Source organism: Drosophila bipectinata, chromosome XL, assembly GCF_030179905.1.
Source record: "Drosophila bipectinata strain 14024-0381.07 chromosome XL, DbipHiC1v2, whole genome shotgun sequence".
Lineage (NCBI taxonomy): Eukaryota > Metazoa > Arthropoda > Insecta > Diptera > Drosophilidae > Drosophila > Drosophila bipectinata.
In genome coordinates, this window is record NC_091734.1 from 5,232,856 (window position 1) to 5,248,979 (window position 16,124).

General features: G+C 34.9%; 2 protein-coding genes across 4 annotated transcripts; one reads left to right on the forward strand and one right to left on the reverse strand.

The window, feature by feature from the left end:
* The first annotated feature begins 1,995 nt into the window (after positions 1 to 1,995).
* LOC108130487 (uncharacterized) lies at positions 1,996 to 4,036 on the forward strand. The gene is made up of 3 exons (XM_017248945.3): positions 1,996 to 2,330; positions 2,667 to 2,753; positions 2,807 to 4,036. Exons 1-3 carry the CDS (start codon positions 2,271 to 2,273, stop codon positions 3,050 to 3,052), a joined length of 393 nt encoding a protein of 130 aa, XP_017104434.1. The 5' UTR covers positions 1,996 to 2,270; the 3' UTR covers positions 3,053 to 4,036.
* A 143-nt stretch (positions 4,037 to 4,179) lies between these two features.
* Positions 4,180 to 14,222, reverse strand: LOC108130479 (sodium/potassium/calcium exchanger 4). Of its 3 annotated transcripts, none has more exons than XM_043209983.2 (7): positions 13,829 to 14,222; positions 7,287 to 7,424; positions 6,309 to 6,616; positions 5,751 to 5,982; positions 5,540 to 5,686; positions 5,128 to 5,466; positions 4,180 to 5,067 (listed from the first exon to the last, which is right to left on the reverse strand). In XM_043209983.2, exons 1-7 carry the CDS (start codon positions 13,905 to 13,907, stop codon positions 4,748 to 4,750), a joined length of 1,563 nt encoding a protein of 520 aa, XP_043065918.1. In that variant the 5' UTR covers positions 13,908 to 14,222; the 3' UTR covers positions 4,180 to 4,747. The 3 variants fall into 3 exon arrangements, with proteins under 3 accessions (XP_043065918.1, XP_043065917.1, XP_043065919.1); XM_043209982.2 differs by lacking the exon at positions 13,829 to 14,222 and adding an exon at positions 10,260 to 10,373; XM_043209984.2 differs by lacking the exon at positions 13,829 to 14,222 and adding an exon at positions 10,256 to 10,348.
* Positions 14,223 to 16,124: the final 1,902 nt, after the last annotated feature.

The following is a 16,124-nucleotide window of genomic DNA, read 5'->3' on the forward strand; positions in this document are numbered from 1 at the left end:
AGATGCAAATAAAAAATTTATAAAAAATTAAAAACTAAAAAACACCCAACAACACACACACTTGCAAACACCACCTATGAAACCGTCTCTTTCGCTCTACTACTCTTACCGTATCTATCTATCTCGCTCTGAGCATTCCAGAATCCTTGAAAAACAAACCGCCCACCACCCACATTTTGGTTTTTTGTTGTAGCTTGCACTGAAAAACAAATATTTCGAAAAAGTTATTAGCCAAGTTAACAAATATTTAAAATTAATGATATACTCTACTATAGGAGCAAGGAAGAATGTCCTGTATGTATGGAATATATACATCAACGATCTTCTAAATATAAACTTTAAGTAGAAATGTGTCTCTCTGTGTGTTTGTAGTGTGTGTGTGTTTGTGTATTTGTGTGAGTGTATGTTGTTTTAAAGAAAGTTTAAATATTTTTTTTTTGGGATTTTTTTTTGAGTGTATTATTAAATAAAAGGAAAAAAAAAATATGACGTATGTAGTGTAGTGTAGTTGGAGTATCTAAGCGAATAAGCCAAAATAGTTTTTAAAAAGCCAAGTTAGCAAGTGACGGGTTCGAAAATCGAAAAGTAATACCAAAAAATAAGAAAAAAAGGCGGGAAAGTCAAAAGTTTTTAGGCAGGCAGGTATTTACTTATAGCATTTAAATTCTAAAAAAATAAAAAAAAAACCGAATAAATGGTAAACAATTACCTAAATATATAAATCAAATGCAATTAAACACAAAAAACGTATAAAATACAGAGAGAGAAATACAAAAGTGGGTTCCAGTGGCACTTTTTCTTACTTTAAAAACAAAATACATAAAAAATGAATAATGATATTAATGAGAATGTAAGACGAATTTTAGAGAAATCAGTTTTTACATAAAATTAAGTCGCCCGATGATGGAAGAGGACATAATTCTGGTTTTCCCCCCTTTTAACTGACAATTTCCCTCACTAAAAAAAAACAAAACATCCTGTTGACACATTTCAATGCATATTATATAATGCATCTATACATACATATATATATAAATTAAATATAAATATATATATACCTATACATACGTATAGTATATATGTATTTCATATAAAATACATGATTATTGAAATAACAATATAAGTCTGTAAATTTGTTAACATTTCTAAAAGCAAACACGAAAAATAAATTAAAATAAAAAGTATATATAAAAAAGAATATAAAAAATAATTCAAATAAGATCGATCGTTTCGGGGGGGAGCAGTGTAGAGGGGCGCCCACCTGTGCCCTGTGCACAGAAAAAAATAAATGAAAATTAACATTAAAATCGCCCCCGTTAGTTGTAGCTAAGCCGAATTACAATTATAAAAATAAAAATTACAAAATGAAATACATGCATACGAGCCACTCTCGCAGAATCATCCAAAACTAAATTATATAGTGAGCAGATCCTTCGATTTGCCCTTAAAAATAAAGTAAAAAAAAAATAAAGAAAAGAAAACACGAAAACGAAACAATTGTTGAAAGCAGCTGCTTAAAAATCAAAACGAAAATAAGAAAACAAAAAAAAATGAAAATAATAATTATATACCAGTTGTGAACAAATTATATTTACATAGCGTATAAAATAAATTGCATAACAATTGATTAAAATATAAAAACTAGAGGTGTTTTTAATTGAAGGGAGGGATTTAATAATATTCAACATTAGAAAATGGTAATTTTTTCAAGTGTAAAAGCTCCCTAATAAATTCAAAATTGGCGGGCGTTTGTAAGGATATACTAGGATAAATATCGATAAGTTATCATGGCAGTATTTTATTTACAAAAAATATATATTGTATAAAATATTATTTAAAATGACTTTAAATAAACCCCAATAATTAAACTGAATGCCCGCCAGGCTACAAATATTTAAATTTAGCGCTTAATTTGATATGAAACCTATCGATAAATAAAGTATATTTTTTAGAGTCAGTATTTTAACCAGATCCCAGTCAGAGTGGCCACATCCTTAAAGGCCAAACGACAGTCTGGCATCACTGGCGCTAGGCCGAACTTTGCTGTCCTGGGGAAAATTCGTGAAAAACTTTGTGCCGATTTTTCGGTGGCCATGCCCGTGATTACCAAATAATCCGGACGGACAGCGGACATGCTGTTCCCCATTGACGGCCCGTAATAAGCCGTTAATTACCATTTAGGAAACGAAACAGCAAAAGCCAAAAAAATCCAAAGCGTTTTTGTAAGCCCGGACCCCGAAGAGTCAGAGTCAGTGTCCCCCCAGAAAAATATGACACCGTTCGATGATTTCGTTTATTTGATAAATCATGTTTTGTTGGGCGAGGAGCCGGTAAGTTTTAAGGATATTTCTATATTCTTTATTCCACAAATTGGTTTCATTTCACGGTTGTGTGAGGAAACATAAGGGAGTCACTGTTTTTTGTTGTCTACGAATTGAGAGCTTTAAACTCATTTTGTTGTATAAAAATGACTATAAAATTACTTCCAATTGGAAGTGTGGTCTGAAGACAGCTATATATAATTAGGATTTAAGAGGTAGCAGGAGATTATGGCTATAGAAAGGTATATTTTGATACCCGGTACTACTAAACCTCTTTATTAGATAGTCTTTATTCCTTTTAAACTTGTCTTAATAATCATTAAAGCAGATTATATCATTTTATAGACCATTGAAGACTTTATACTGCTGGTGGGCACCCTGGTGGCCTTCATAGCCTTCATCCTTTGGTGTTGCTTTCCCATCCAACCCAAGGTAAGTCCATCAAAGCTTTAAACTCATAACAATATTTAATCTTTATTGTTTAGGAACCGGGACCGCATCGCCAGTTTACCTGCAAAATCATCCAGAATCCCATTAAGGCCTTCGACGCGGCCCCCAGCACGGAGGAGGCCAATGCTGCGGGTAGTAGTTCGAGTTCTGGAGGTGCCGGAGGCAACACCTCCAGCTGCATGCAGTACAATGGCAGCTCCTCCAGCGGTAGCTACAGCAAAAATGGCACCGTGGCCATGCACAACTACTATGTCAAAAATGGACATCACTGCTGCACCTAATTGTGGGATAGAATACCCATCATTATCACCGTCATCATTGATAGAATCACCGCCACCGCCAACATCACAACCACCAGTATTACTAGCCATTGCCCATGTCCAAGGCTGGGCGATGTTGCTTAGTAATCGCTGCTCATTGTGGCGCTTGAGATCCTTGATTCCATTTATAGAGAGCACAGTCATCCGTATGCGGCTAGCATATCGATTAGGATTTGTGCCAATTGGTGGTTCGACGACAGGTTGTTAGGCAGCAGCTGAAAGCAGCTGTAACAGGCACATTTGAATTGTAATTGCTCAGACTGATTTGTTTATGGAGGAACAGGATGGAACTGGATGAACAGGAGGACAAGGAGGAGGCTTGCAGGACACAGACACACACTTCTGTTTGTGTATTAGTTTCTAACAGGTTTCTAAAACTTGTTGTGCCCAATAACGGCGAGGATGTGTTGTGTTTTTCTGTGTGTTGTTGTGTGTGTGTGTATGTTTAACTTGTAGACACTCGACACTCTAACTCTAAGTATTAGCACACGCCTGCTCCAGCATCTCTTTCTCTCTCTCTCCAACTTCCCATCCCTCCCCAAGCCCCAAATATTCCAAAATCCAAGACATTTTGCCCACAATGCAAGTGAGCAAAGAAAAAAACGATTAAATCTCCCATAAATATTAATAATATACATATATATATTTATAAATATCTCTAAGATACACACCAATGGATTAGAATAGTTTTTTTTTTTGCTTTTGATTTCCTCCTAAATGCTAATTAATATTTAATATTTGTATTTATAATGTGTGGTATATTTATTGTATGTTAATCGCCGAATCTTTGATCTCATTTAATGATTTGTGTTTTTTTTTTAAGATAATTCCAACAACACACTCCACTCCTCCACTGTGCAGGGCTTGTAAATCCCTCTAAAAAAAAAGAAATTATACAAAAAATTACAAAAAAAAATATAACAAAAAAACGCCAAGTGAAAGCAAAGTGTGTGTTTATTATTGTATGTATATATATTATTAGTTTTAGGAAACCTTTCCAGCTAATCAATTTCCACTCGAGAGTGTCCCATGGCTACCCCACTTGAAATCCGAATGAGTAAAAAAAAAAAAACACCGATTTGATAATATTTGTCTTAGAATGTATTTATAAATTAATAACAATGGTATCAGGGCGTATCATTATCAAGTGTTAACAAATATTTCTTAAAGGTTACACACATAGAGCGGGAATATCAACAGATCGTTTTTTGTAAATTATTTTTATATATTTTTTTTATGATTTTTTCATTTTTTCGTTTTTTTTTTTAAGGCAGGAAGATTTTTGTGTTTAATTGGCGGGCACTTGGTATCTTAACTGCTAGTATCTCGTTTTGGGCTTTGGTAACGGTTCAAACATTTGTGGATCGTCCAACTACTGGCTACTGGATATACTATATATATATATTATATACACTATATACAATGCGTAATAAATAGAAATCGCCACTGTCGCCGGAATCTAATCTAAACCTAAAAAAGACAGTCTTACGAAATAATCAAAGCGTAAACTATTTTATACAAAAACAAACAAAAAAAAAAAAAAACGGGGATCCAATATATATATAATAATATATAGGTTTTGTTGGTAATAATCTCCTGGTGCCAGCACCAGTTTTTCTTTTCTTTTTTTTTTCTTCTTTTAGTTTGTGACCAAGACTAACTGCTGCAGTCGCGGGGAAAGAAGACATTCATCTCGATCAGGATCTGGAGGACTATGAAGACGGCGTAGACTGTGAAGAGGGCCACGCCCACTCGTTTGGTGAGACGATAGCCGCTGAAGCTGAGAATGATGAACAGGGCGATGGTGGAGATGATCAGGATCAGGATATTGTACTCGATGCCCTGGGTACCCACTTGCTGCGGTTCCCCGCTGCCATAATGGATGCAGTTCTTGATGAACCATGGCACGCCCAAGGAGAGCAGGATAGCCAAGGAATTGGCCCCTAGAGAGTTCGAAACTCCAATGCCATTTTCACCTAAAAATATTAAATTTTTTAATTAAAATTTTACCTTAATTTTTAGTTAAAAAAACTCACCATTTCTTAAAGAAATTAAACTGGAAACTGCCTCTGGCATGGTGGAACCAGCCGCCAGGAATGTAAGACCCATCACAATGGTGGGCACATGAATAGCCACACCAAAGGCCGTCAACATCCAGACAATCAGATAGGCATTGGCGCCAATGCACAGGATGCACATGATGAAGGACAAAGGATACAGGCGACGGTACTTCATGGGATGTGGAATCAGCCAGGAGAGGGCGAACTTGATGGGAAAGACAAAGATCCACCAGAACTTCATCAGAGTGGAGGCATCATGGGGATAGGCATAAATGCTTTTCGGCATATCATCCTCATCATCGTCCTCGCCATTCCCTAAAAAAAAAAGGAAATTTTAAAATTATAAATAATATTTAAAATTAAAACTCTTCAATGCTAAAAAACCTACAATGCTTGGGATGCGTGAGGTTGGCAGTGGAGGACATGGATGAGGTATTCTCTGGCAGGTTAACCACAAAAAGACCATCTCCCGACAGGGGATCCTTCTTAAGAGGCAGCTGAGCCTTGGCACTGTTCTCTGGTGGTTCCGTTAAATCTTAAAATATTAAAAAAATATTTAATAAAGACCCTAAAAAGAAAAAAAAAAACCCAAAACTCACCATAACGCGTTGAGAAACAACAATTCATACGATCCTCAATAAACACCCGAATGGCTGGCATAAACTTGTTATTATTGAAGGTAATCAAATAATAGAGTACCAAAAATCCCATCATAATGCAGGATTCGGTAAAGGATATGCTGCCGCCCCAGGCCAATACCAGCAGGATAATCGTATTGAAGATATAAATGAAACAGTCCCGGGCAATCGGCCACCAATCTAGTTGAACGGGCTAAAAATATATAGGGTATTCCTTAAGATTAGTCACGGTTTATAATTCATAAATTAGTTATTCCTATAGTACCTTGATTAGAAAGGTTCTTATCAAATCGGGTAATTTACAAAGTACTTTGAATATGAATTGAAATGGTTATTTTTAGTAGAGTATGTCATTGATTTAATCAGCTGATACGATGGGGAGGTGTCCGCGTGTCCCCGAAGTCTTTTTTTTAATAATTTCTGATTGGTTTATCCTTATTATACGATTGTGATTCATTTATAAGTAAAGTCTAGCCACGATAAAGAACCTATATACTAGTTATAGTCTCAAGAACTTACCTTATCGATAGCTAGAGCCGCCAATCCTGCCACACCCAGAGTATTGAACATCAAAGACCCTATTATCGTGCCCAGACCCATGTCTGAATCCAAAATCAAGGTACTAATAGTGTTCGTAAAGAACTCTGGCATGGAGGTGGCTGTGGCCATAAAGGTGGCCGCTGCCACATCCTTGGACAAATGGAGATCCTCGCAGATACACTCCACGGTGGGCAGGAAGTAATCATTGCAGATGATAGCCAGCAGGATAAAGAAATAGACTGCCGCAAAAACGTGCAGGACAACCCAACCCTGGCGAAGTTGTTCCACTGAAAGAAAATACAAAAAAAATTAATTAGTTTTCATTGTCGACGCTAGGTCTGATTAATAAAACAATAAACTAGTCAGGGGCTATTTTATTCTCTTACCACAAAGGGATCTTAGCCGCCCACCAGATCCAATCAAAAAATCACTTGGCAACGGATTAGATATCGATCCCACACCAAGTCATTCCCTAATTTTAGGTCTAAACTCTCAGTTCGTATATAATCTTTTATTTTTTTTTTAATTTTTTCTTACCGTCGAAATCTTATCGGGGTTCTTATTAAAATCTAGACCCATTCCCATCCACAGATATCGCCATACATCTGAGTTGTAAGTGGTCTGTAGCGCGGTATGGTATTCAAGTTCAAAAGCGATAAGACTTCCCCCCAAATGACAGTATCGCGTGTCCGCGTGTCCGGTTGTCCGCTTGTCCGTAAGTAACTCCAATCTCCTCTGCTTTCAGGTGATGACTCTATAAACAGACTATGCAGGCGTTACTGCCTGATTTATTGGCCATTGAATTGGACTGTTATCAGTCTGATAGCAAAGCAGGAAAGACATTGGGCCAAGACAGACACCCGGACACACGGACAAGTTCAAGTTCATCCGGTAATCCCATAGTTTAGGTCACTTACTATATAATCTATTGAAATACGGAACTTGGTGGGAACTTACCCGTAAATAGATCGGGAAACTCGTCCATGGGGGAGGCCTCATCTTCGCCAGGACACGAGGCACGTGGTAGGATGTCCAGAAGTAGTTGCTCGTCAAAATACCGTAAAGATGTCGCCAGAAAGCTTGTCTCGTTGCCAACTAAAAATCAAAAAAATAGCAACCGAATAACAAAAAACAATTAATCAATTTGTCATCAGACTTTTGTGAGATCTTATATCTCAACCCTGAAGTCTTTGGAAAAATCAACGAAACGATAAGATTAAGTCTCAGAAAAAGCACACACGACGAACACAAATCAGACTGACATTGCAATCAAAATCGAATAATCAAGCAATCAATAGATGTTTGAAAATCAAAGGGTATATTGGTTATTTTATTTCAGATATTTTCTAATTATTTCAAATATAATTTATTAAAAGTATTCCTGTTTGTTAAGTTTCAATGGCATTTTTGTTATTTATTTGTAAAAGTAGCCTCATAACCTTAAGTTTACATTTATAGCCTAGACTATATTTTCACTTAAAAATTGCTTTTATTTCAAGTTTCATAACTAAATTATCACTAGACATGAAAAAAAGAACAAAAAAACCTTTAAACGTGATCTGGTTATATTGAATATTAGGTTTTTTTTGTTAAGAAATACTTTTCTTTTTGTTTCAAGTGATAAATATTAAAATATTGTTTAAATGGTTTAGTTTCATTGGGTTTTTAGTAAATTTCAAATGATATAAAACTAAATTTATAGTTTTAAGTAGTAGTTTCAAGAAACTAGACTTATGGATTTCATTTGGGAATTATAGAAGCTCTAAAGATCAGGATTAAGTAATTATTTGTTATATTAAAGTTATAATTAAATTATTAGATAGACTAATTCCTTGTAAATTCTTGAGGTTTTGATCAATGCCTGGTGATATTAATCGATAATAACCCCTTAACTTTAAAAAAAACTAGAACCTTTTAGGATTTTAAGAGACTCTGAAGATCTAGAGACTCTGGAGGATCTAAAAACTTAATCAGTATTGTATTAAAGTAATAATTTAATTATTAAAATAATAATAACTTATTCCTTTTAAATTCTTAACAGTTTCGATCAATGCCCATCGATCTTTATCGAAAGTTGCTTCTAATTTATAAAAACCTACAACCATTTTGGAATTTCAGAGACTCTAAAGCTAGTCCCAACCCTTCCCTATCGATCTTAAAAACTCTGAAAACCCTTAAGTCATAAAAAGAAAGCTTAAAAATAAGAGTCTTCCTAGAAATAATCTAGAAATGATCGATATAAAAAAAAGTTATAACTTCTCTAATCTTTTTAAAGCTTCTTTTGGATAAATTTTCGTGGGATGATCGTTAGTCACAGACAGCATTTAGTAGTGAGGTATTATGATTTCATTATAATTTCTGGAGTTCGCACGAAAAGCCATAAGACCCAGAACTCGGAAAAACAAAAACATTCCATTCCGAATCGTGGTCAGATAACCAATTATATAGCCGTTTGCTGCAATTAACTCGGATGCCAGTTAGCTGTGGGTTCTGATTGGCAGTAAATTCGATTCATTTGGAGTTTTTACAGCATTATTGTTGTTATTAAGCCTTGATACCAGTTTGTTTATATTTTGTTTTCATTTTTTTGATATTTAACTTTTTAGCGGGAAGCAGCAATTGCATTGACGGCCCAAAATAAATCCAACAGTCATGGACATTTCGCGACGATGATGACGATCTGATGATGATGATTTGTTTATGTTTGTCTGGCTTTGTTTCGTGTAATTGTTTTATGATATACCCCCCCTAGATCACAGTCACCAGGGGATGTGGTTTTTTTTTTCTTTCCTTATCTTAGTAGAGTAGAGTCCCCCCCTCCTGGTCGGCAATGAGACTTTTGGGCTCTTTTCTCGGTCTTGGTCGCGGTCTAGGTCTCGGTCTCGGTCTCGGACTGGGTCTGGGTCTGGGCCAGTTTGTTATCACTTATTTTTTTACACCCCCTCATAGTCAGCCAGTTTGTCAGCCATCAGTATAAATATAAATACGAATACAACCATTAATTGCCAATGCCATCCATTCGTTGGCAACGCATTCGTTGGCATTTCGTTTTCACTTAACCAAGTTTTTTTTTTTTTTTGTTGACCAAGTCCCTCTTCCCGGTAATGAGATACTAGTCGTATCAGCTCCATGTCGACATCTCGGGTAATATAATATCACTGCTGATGATAAGCTGATCAGGGGCCCTAATTAATAATTTGTTTGATCACAAACGATGCAAAAACGTGATGCCAACTTTGCTAAAATTTAGATCGTAGTTTTGAAAAAGACTTTGTTGGGTTATTTTTTAAGAGTTTTGGGAGGAAATACCTATAATTTTATAGTTGCAGGATCTAACTTAAAACCCCTTAGATTTCCTGAAATATTAAGAAAAACTGTAGAGTCCTTTCTATAGCCCTGTCCGTCTGTCCGTGAGTTTATCCGCATGTTTGAGAGTCTATAGCTCTTAAACTATTCAAGTTATATATAAAACTTTGTATTTTCTTGATTTTCTTATCAATTAACTTTCTTTTTTTAAGCCAAGCCCCTTTCTTTAACCTCTTTTTAATTTTAAATTTTCATAAAAACACCAAAACATAACCAAAACCTTAAACCTTGAGAAAATAAAGCCACTGCAGTTTTCTTTTTATAACTTTTAGGCCTTAGCTTTAAAAAAAAACTTGTTTTGAATTGAAATGGTTTCTTTTTTGTTGTTTTTTTGTTGCCAAGTGACGTCAGCAACCTCTTGACCCGATTTTAAGAAACTTCTTCGAAGTTCACGTGCGAGATACGCTCGATGGCGGCATTTGATTTGCAATTGTTTTTTCTATTCCAACTATGTGCAACACGCAATTGTTGCAGCTGCCACATTGTTTTACAATTAAATTGAATAATTAAAATATAAAAAAAAAGAATGAAAAGAAAAAAACAAAGCCGGGCGATCTTACATACTCCCTGGTCTCAGACCATTCAGTGGGTCAGATACGCGATCAAAGTTGCAACCACAATTATGGGCTTTCCACGCGCCACTTGCACTTGCCACTCGCATGACTCGCCGAGAAGAAAAGTCTTGACTAACTGACGATCGGATTTGGATTTGGACTCGGCATTCGAACTCGGGTTGGGATACCGACATGGCATTGCATCTGGCAATGGAATGCAACTACCAACAGTGGAGTGGCAAGTGGCAGAACGTGTCGCCGACCAGCCAGGGCCCAAAAGCCCGAAGTCAGAGCCGAGCAAACGAGTTTATTGAACTTGTTTTTGGCCCATACCCCCGCTCTCTCGAAGTAAACACTTTAAACAATTGTCGGGAAAAGTGTTGGCTTTTATTTGTTTACCAACAATTTTCTATAACCTACAAAAAAAAAAACAAATATTAAGGAGAAATATAGGTCACTGTCATATACAAAGGCTTTAAAAATAGAGATTGATTTGAAAAAAGCTAATTATGGGGCTTAAAAATAGATCATAAAGGTTCCCAGTCAAAAAACTAGTATAGTTTACATTTAATAACAAAATATATATGATTTCTTTAAGTGAAAACGCTTATGAGATGTTTTTGGAAAACCCAGACACTCTCTGTTACTCTGACTTACTCGATAAAAACCGACTTGCGGAAATGGGGGAAATTTGTTTGTGGCTAAGGGCCCAAAGCCCTATCGATCAGGGCTATGTCGTCGATTACGGGGAAGGCCCAGACAACCCAGAGACCTAGAGAGACCCCGCCCATAAAATACTATACTATATAGTATTTAAAAGTATGAATCCAATGCTGATCGGAAATATTGTGCAATTTTACGCTACCAAGGCCCATCGACTGCTTGGTAATCGATAATCGTCGAATCGTCAAAGTTGTTTCTTTGTTCCAATTACCAAAGGCAGCGAGGGTAGCCAAAAGAGTTCCCCTTCTCCGGTTTTTTTCTGTAAAATGCAAATGCAATGAATAAACAAAATAAAACAAAAAGTCTGGCTAATTGTTTGGTAAATACGATTTATTGGTTCGCCGTCAGTTATATGGTTATGAGCCGCCACTGGCCAACAAAAGTAGGCAATAGACCCAGTAACCTAATTTATTTTTCAAAACATAAATTGGCAAACGGAAATGCCAGATGAAGCATTTAATTCCAGAGACATACCATATATAATTAAAACGTCCGATTGAATTAATATCCGATGTTAAGAGTGTCAATGGATTTGAATTGAATAAGATCTGGTAGAGAATTATTTGCAATTAATTTCTGAGAGGGAGGTAGAGTAGGTAAATTGTAAACAAATCTAACTAAATCATATAATAATAATTTTATAAGACAAATAGTTGTTTAAAAAATTCATAATCTTTCAAAATTTTTTTTCCTAATAATTTAAAGTAAGCCCTCGTTTACTAAAACATCGTGACACTCCCACACAACTATTTATTAAATAATTTTCATGAAAACTCGACTTTGTCCAACGATTACCGACACATGGCTATGTCTAATAGGTAATAGATAATGCTGACTATATAATGGATAATCCACAGACAAGAAAAAAAAAACAACCAACAAGAAAATCTCTATTTCCGGTAACTTGTAGCATGGTGTTGTCTCACGTTGTTTACTTATTTGCGCCGGCAAAACAAAAAATGATTTACAAAAAAAATAAATAAAAAAAGAAAAAAAAAACAAAAACTGTAAAGAAACTACTTGGAGATAAATAAGTGAATAATAATAAAAAATAAATAAATAAAATAAATAAAGAGCTAGTAATGCGCGAACTCGAACTTCAATAAGAAGAAGCTGGGAATGCGATGGGAAAATACAAATAAATTACATTTTGTTAAATTATGATGTGATGACTTTGGTTTGTAATGGCTAGGTTTGTTTAGTGTTTAGATTCTTTAAATAGGATTTGAATTATTTAGAATATTTCGAAAAAAAAATCCCCTCAAATGCCCATTTCCTAAAAAATGCAAACAAACGTCAGCAAACAGAATTCCTTTTCATCATTCCAGAGAAAAATCATCGAGTTGGAATTACCAAACACCAACCATACTTATTAAATCGCATATCACATCTCATTTTGGGATCTGGGGGTATTTATAGATCTGGACGAGGGTTCTCATTTCCAAAGAATTATCAGGGAATCACCAGGGAATTTGCTAACTGATCGATTAATACGAATATAGTTGAACATTCTGCCACCGATCTCCGATCATTATGTAAGCCGATTATGGCGATGATTATGATCATCGTGAGTCGACAAATATCTCTAATTTGTTTGCCATTCAAATGTCTAAAGATTCCCGCCAAAAAAATAAAAAAAAAACAAAAACAGAAAGCAGTGTGAGAATATTCCTAGAATTCTGTATAATCCAGTTTTAGAAAAACAATCTTTTTTGGAGCGAACCAAACATTTCCATTCTTAGAGAACTTGTTTGCCATTGTTTGGCCTATATTTGGGTTTGGATTTTTGGGGTTCAGTGGTTTATTTATTTATTTTATATTATTAATATGTAATAAATAACTCAGCTTATACAAAACCATATAAGGATGAGCCAAAAATAAAGGCTTTGATATTTTTCTTGGGAATTATGACAGACAAGTCAGCTTCCAAAGACCTATGCATCACAAAATTGTAAAACATTATCGTAATTAAATATAGAATTTTTTTAACTAAAAAAAATTAAGTAAATATCAACCTCAAGATCAAGTTCAAGTACCACAGACGCCCTTGATTTCGGATGGCATATTGTAAATATATATTTTTGGGCTTTGTTTTTGATTTAAAAAGAATCTTGATTAAAATACTGTCAATACTAAAAAGCCATGACAGGTGAAAAATATATATATGGTATATATATATATATATATTTAAAATCTATATTAAAAATGAATCGTAATAAGTGGACACAAGACATTCCAGCGATAATGTGTCGTATTGGGTAGAAATTTGAACTACCACTTGTTACCCCCAGATAGTGTACCGATTTGCTTAATGGCAATATAGTAGGTACATTATATACATACATATATAAATAGTTGAAGCACCAAACCAAAAAAAAAATGATACACTTGAACTCGAACCGAATCAAAATCGAAAATCAGAAAATCCTCCTGCATGTACGGGCCATAAATCGCATGTATTCGAACCCCCTCCCTCCTTCGTAAATCACTGCCGGCCACTTCAGCGATTCTCCAGATAAGCCATAGTACCTATAAAACCCAACCCCTTCCCAATTCATCCACAAAAAAAAAACATCAGATTTTTGGGACACATCCATCAGGAGTCCTCGAAACGATAAAAAACGAATGTAATTGCCAAGGAAGCATCCATTTCCTGTCGAATATGGATAAGTGCTATTTGATTGATCGATCGATTCATAGATTTGTTTATTTTTTGGACAAAAGGAAGTCTCATTAATTATATTATTTTTTGTAGAAATAATTTATACATTTAAAAAAAAAGGATTTATCTTTAGATTTTAAACTCATAACTAATTTTAGGGTTACTTTATTTTAATATTTTTAATTAAAACTTACCCTTGGCTTCAATATTTGTTATTAGACTGCCACATAATATTAAGCCTAGGCCCAAAAAAAGGGCACCAGTTCTATGCATTTTTTTAATTTAAAATTTAAACTACAATTTTTTAGGGCAATGGCTTGGCTTGGCAATGAAACGTTTAAAAAATACAAAAAAACAACACGTGCTACTCAAAAAAACACTTGATTTTCTTTTTGATTTTAAAACTTAATAGTTAACCGCTTAATATATTTAATATTTTGTATCACACACGGCGTATGCGCAACGTTTCTTCTTTTGACAAAATGGCCGACTCTTAGCTTCCGGTTAACCGTTTACCGTTGTTTCGAATTTGTTTCGTTTACGGTATTTCTCGGCTGCTGGCCTCCTCCGGCAAACCGCTTGGCTAGAATTGTATCGCACAACTAATTAAGTGCGACCAGCGTGCGCCCGTCTTAATAATAAACGTCGACAGCACCGCCCGCGTCGGCGTCAACGTCGACCGAGGCAGCAGCAGCGGCAGCGACAGAGGCCCTGGCAGAGCGGGCAACTTTTTTTTTTTTTTTTATTTCGTATTGTATTGACGGTTTTATAAAGATATCTCTCTAGTAAGTCTAGTCAGTCAGTCACTTCACTTCGCATTACTTTACTTATTTCTCTTTAAAATTCTACCCATTTTTTTTTGTCGTTTTCTTTCTTTAATCTTTACCTAAAGAGCTATATATACGCGTATATAGTATATAGCCGAACATTTGCGTATCGGTCGTTAAAGCTGGGGAAATGGGGAAATTACAAGGGGGTCTACACGAATGATACGGGAGATTCATTCAAAAAAAATAAATGAAAACGAAGGCAAACATCGAGGGGAAGACCCGGGTATTTTGCTTATCCGAAAAAGGAATTACAAGACTTGAAACTATAATTATTAATTCAGGATACCTATGTCACGGGTAATTCCAAAATGACTTGGCTATTATTTTTCAAAAAGGTAAGAAGGTGACAATTATTTTTTTATATTAATTGTATATTGTCAACCTTTAGTGACGACTTCTTGAAAGATTTAAAGATTTGAAATGAAATATTAAGGCCTTAAATTAGTAGAGTATTTCAAAGGAAGAAAAAACGTTAGAAATAAGGGATTAAGATGAGTATTAATACATAGAAGAACAAGTTTAGACTTTTTAAAGAAAAACAAAAAAAAACTTAAGAAAATAGGTATATTTTGCACCCTTTGTGAGTCACAGCTAACGGACACGCGGAAAACCTTGGAATAAATACTCCAAAATATATAAGAAAGAAATGTTTAAAAAATTCTAGATAAAGATTTAAACCAAAAAACCCCAGGTATACCATAGTCGCAACCAAGTATTATCACTACCTATGTATGGGTAAGTTCTCCTCTCAATCTGCCAGTGTATGCGTGTGGGTGTGTAGATGTGGGGAGTCATTAATATACGAGTTACCGTTCTGATAAGAAGGAAAAATAACAATTGGCCCGACATTTTATCAATCTATCGGCAGTAGTCACTAACCGACCTGCCTGCCGCCTTTTTATGTACATAAACATATATACAGTGCGTTTCATACATTTAGCATAATCTATATTTACACCTTGAACTAGTTAATAAGTAATAGTAAAATATCATTAGCTTTCCAAGTAACTAGAAATTTATCTCAAGTGTTTTCTTTTTTTCTAACGACTAAGTATTCTCCATCTCCATTACTCCCGGATTTAAGTGTATATATAGAACAATTGCTCTGGAAAGCTTTTCGGGGGCGTTGTCAGGTCGTAAATAAAAAATAAAAATCTCTATTCTGACAGAGAGTGTGTTTTGATCGCCGATAACTGATTCAATTCCCTAAATTAAGGATTATTTAACGCGCTTCGTAGCATTTTCTTCGGGGATTTTATTGTAGATTTTTCTGCATTTATTTCATTGACTATTTTGAAAGGAAATTTCCCATAGGTTATCTGTTATTATTCTTTTTTTTGGCTAAAATCATTTAGTTCGAGAACTAATATGATATATCATGGTGAAGTTGTGCAATTTTTGTCATCAATCTTGCAGATATTTTTTTGAGAGAGTATAATGGACTATACATATGTTTTTTTAGCTTTCAATTCTTAAAACTATACTATTTTCTTCATAACTATTCCAATTATTTAAAGAACTTAAATTAGAATAGATAACTATTTACCCGGAACTTGGCTTGAAAAAAATAACACGTATACGCCTAGTACTCCCTTCATAAAAAACTAATGACATCGTTGGTGGCACATTTTCTATATAGACTTGGAAACCGCCTATATTT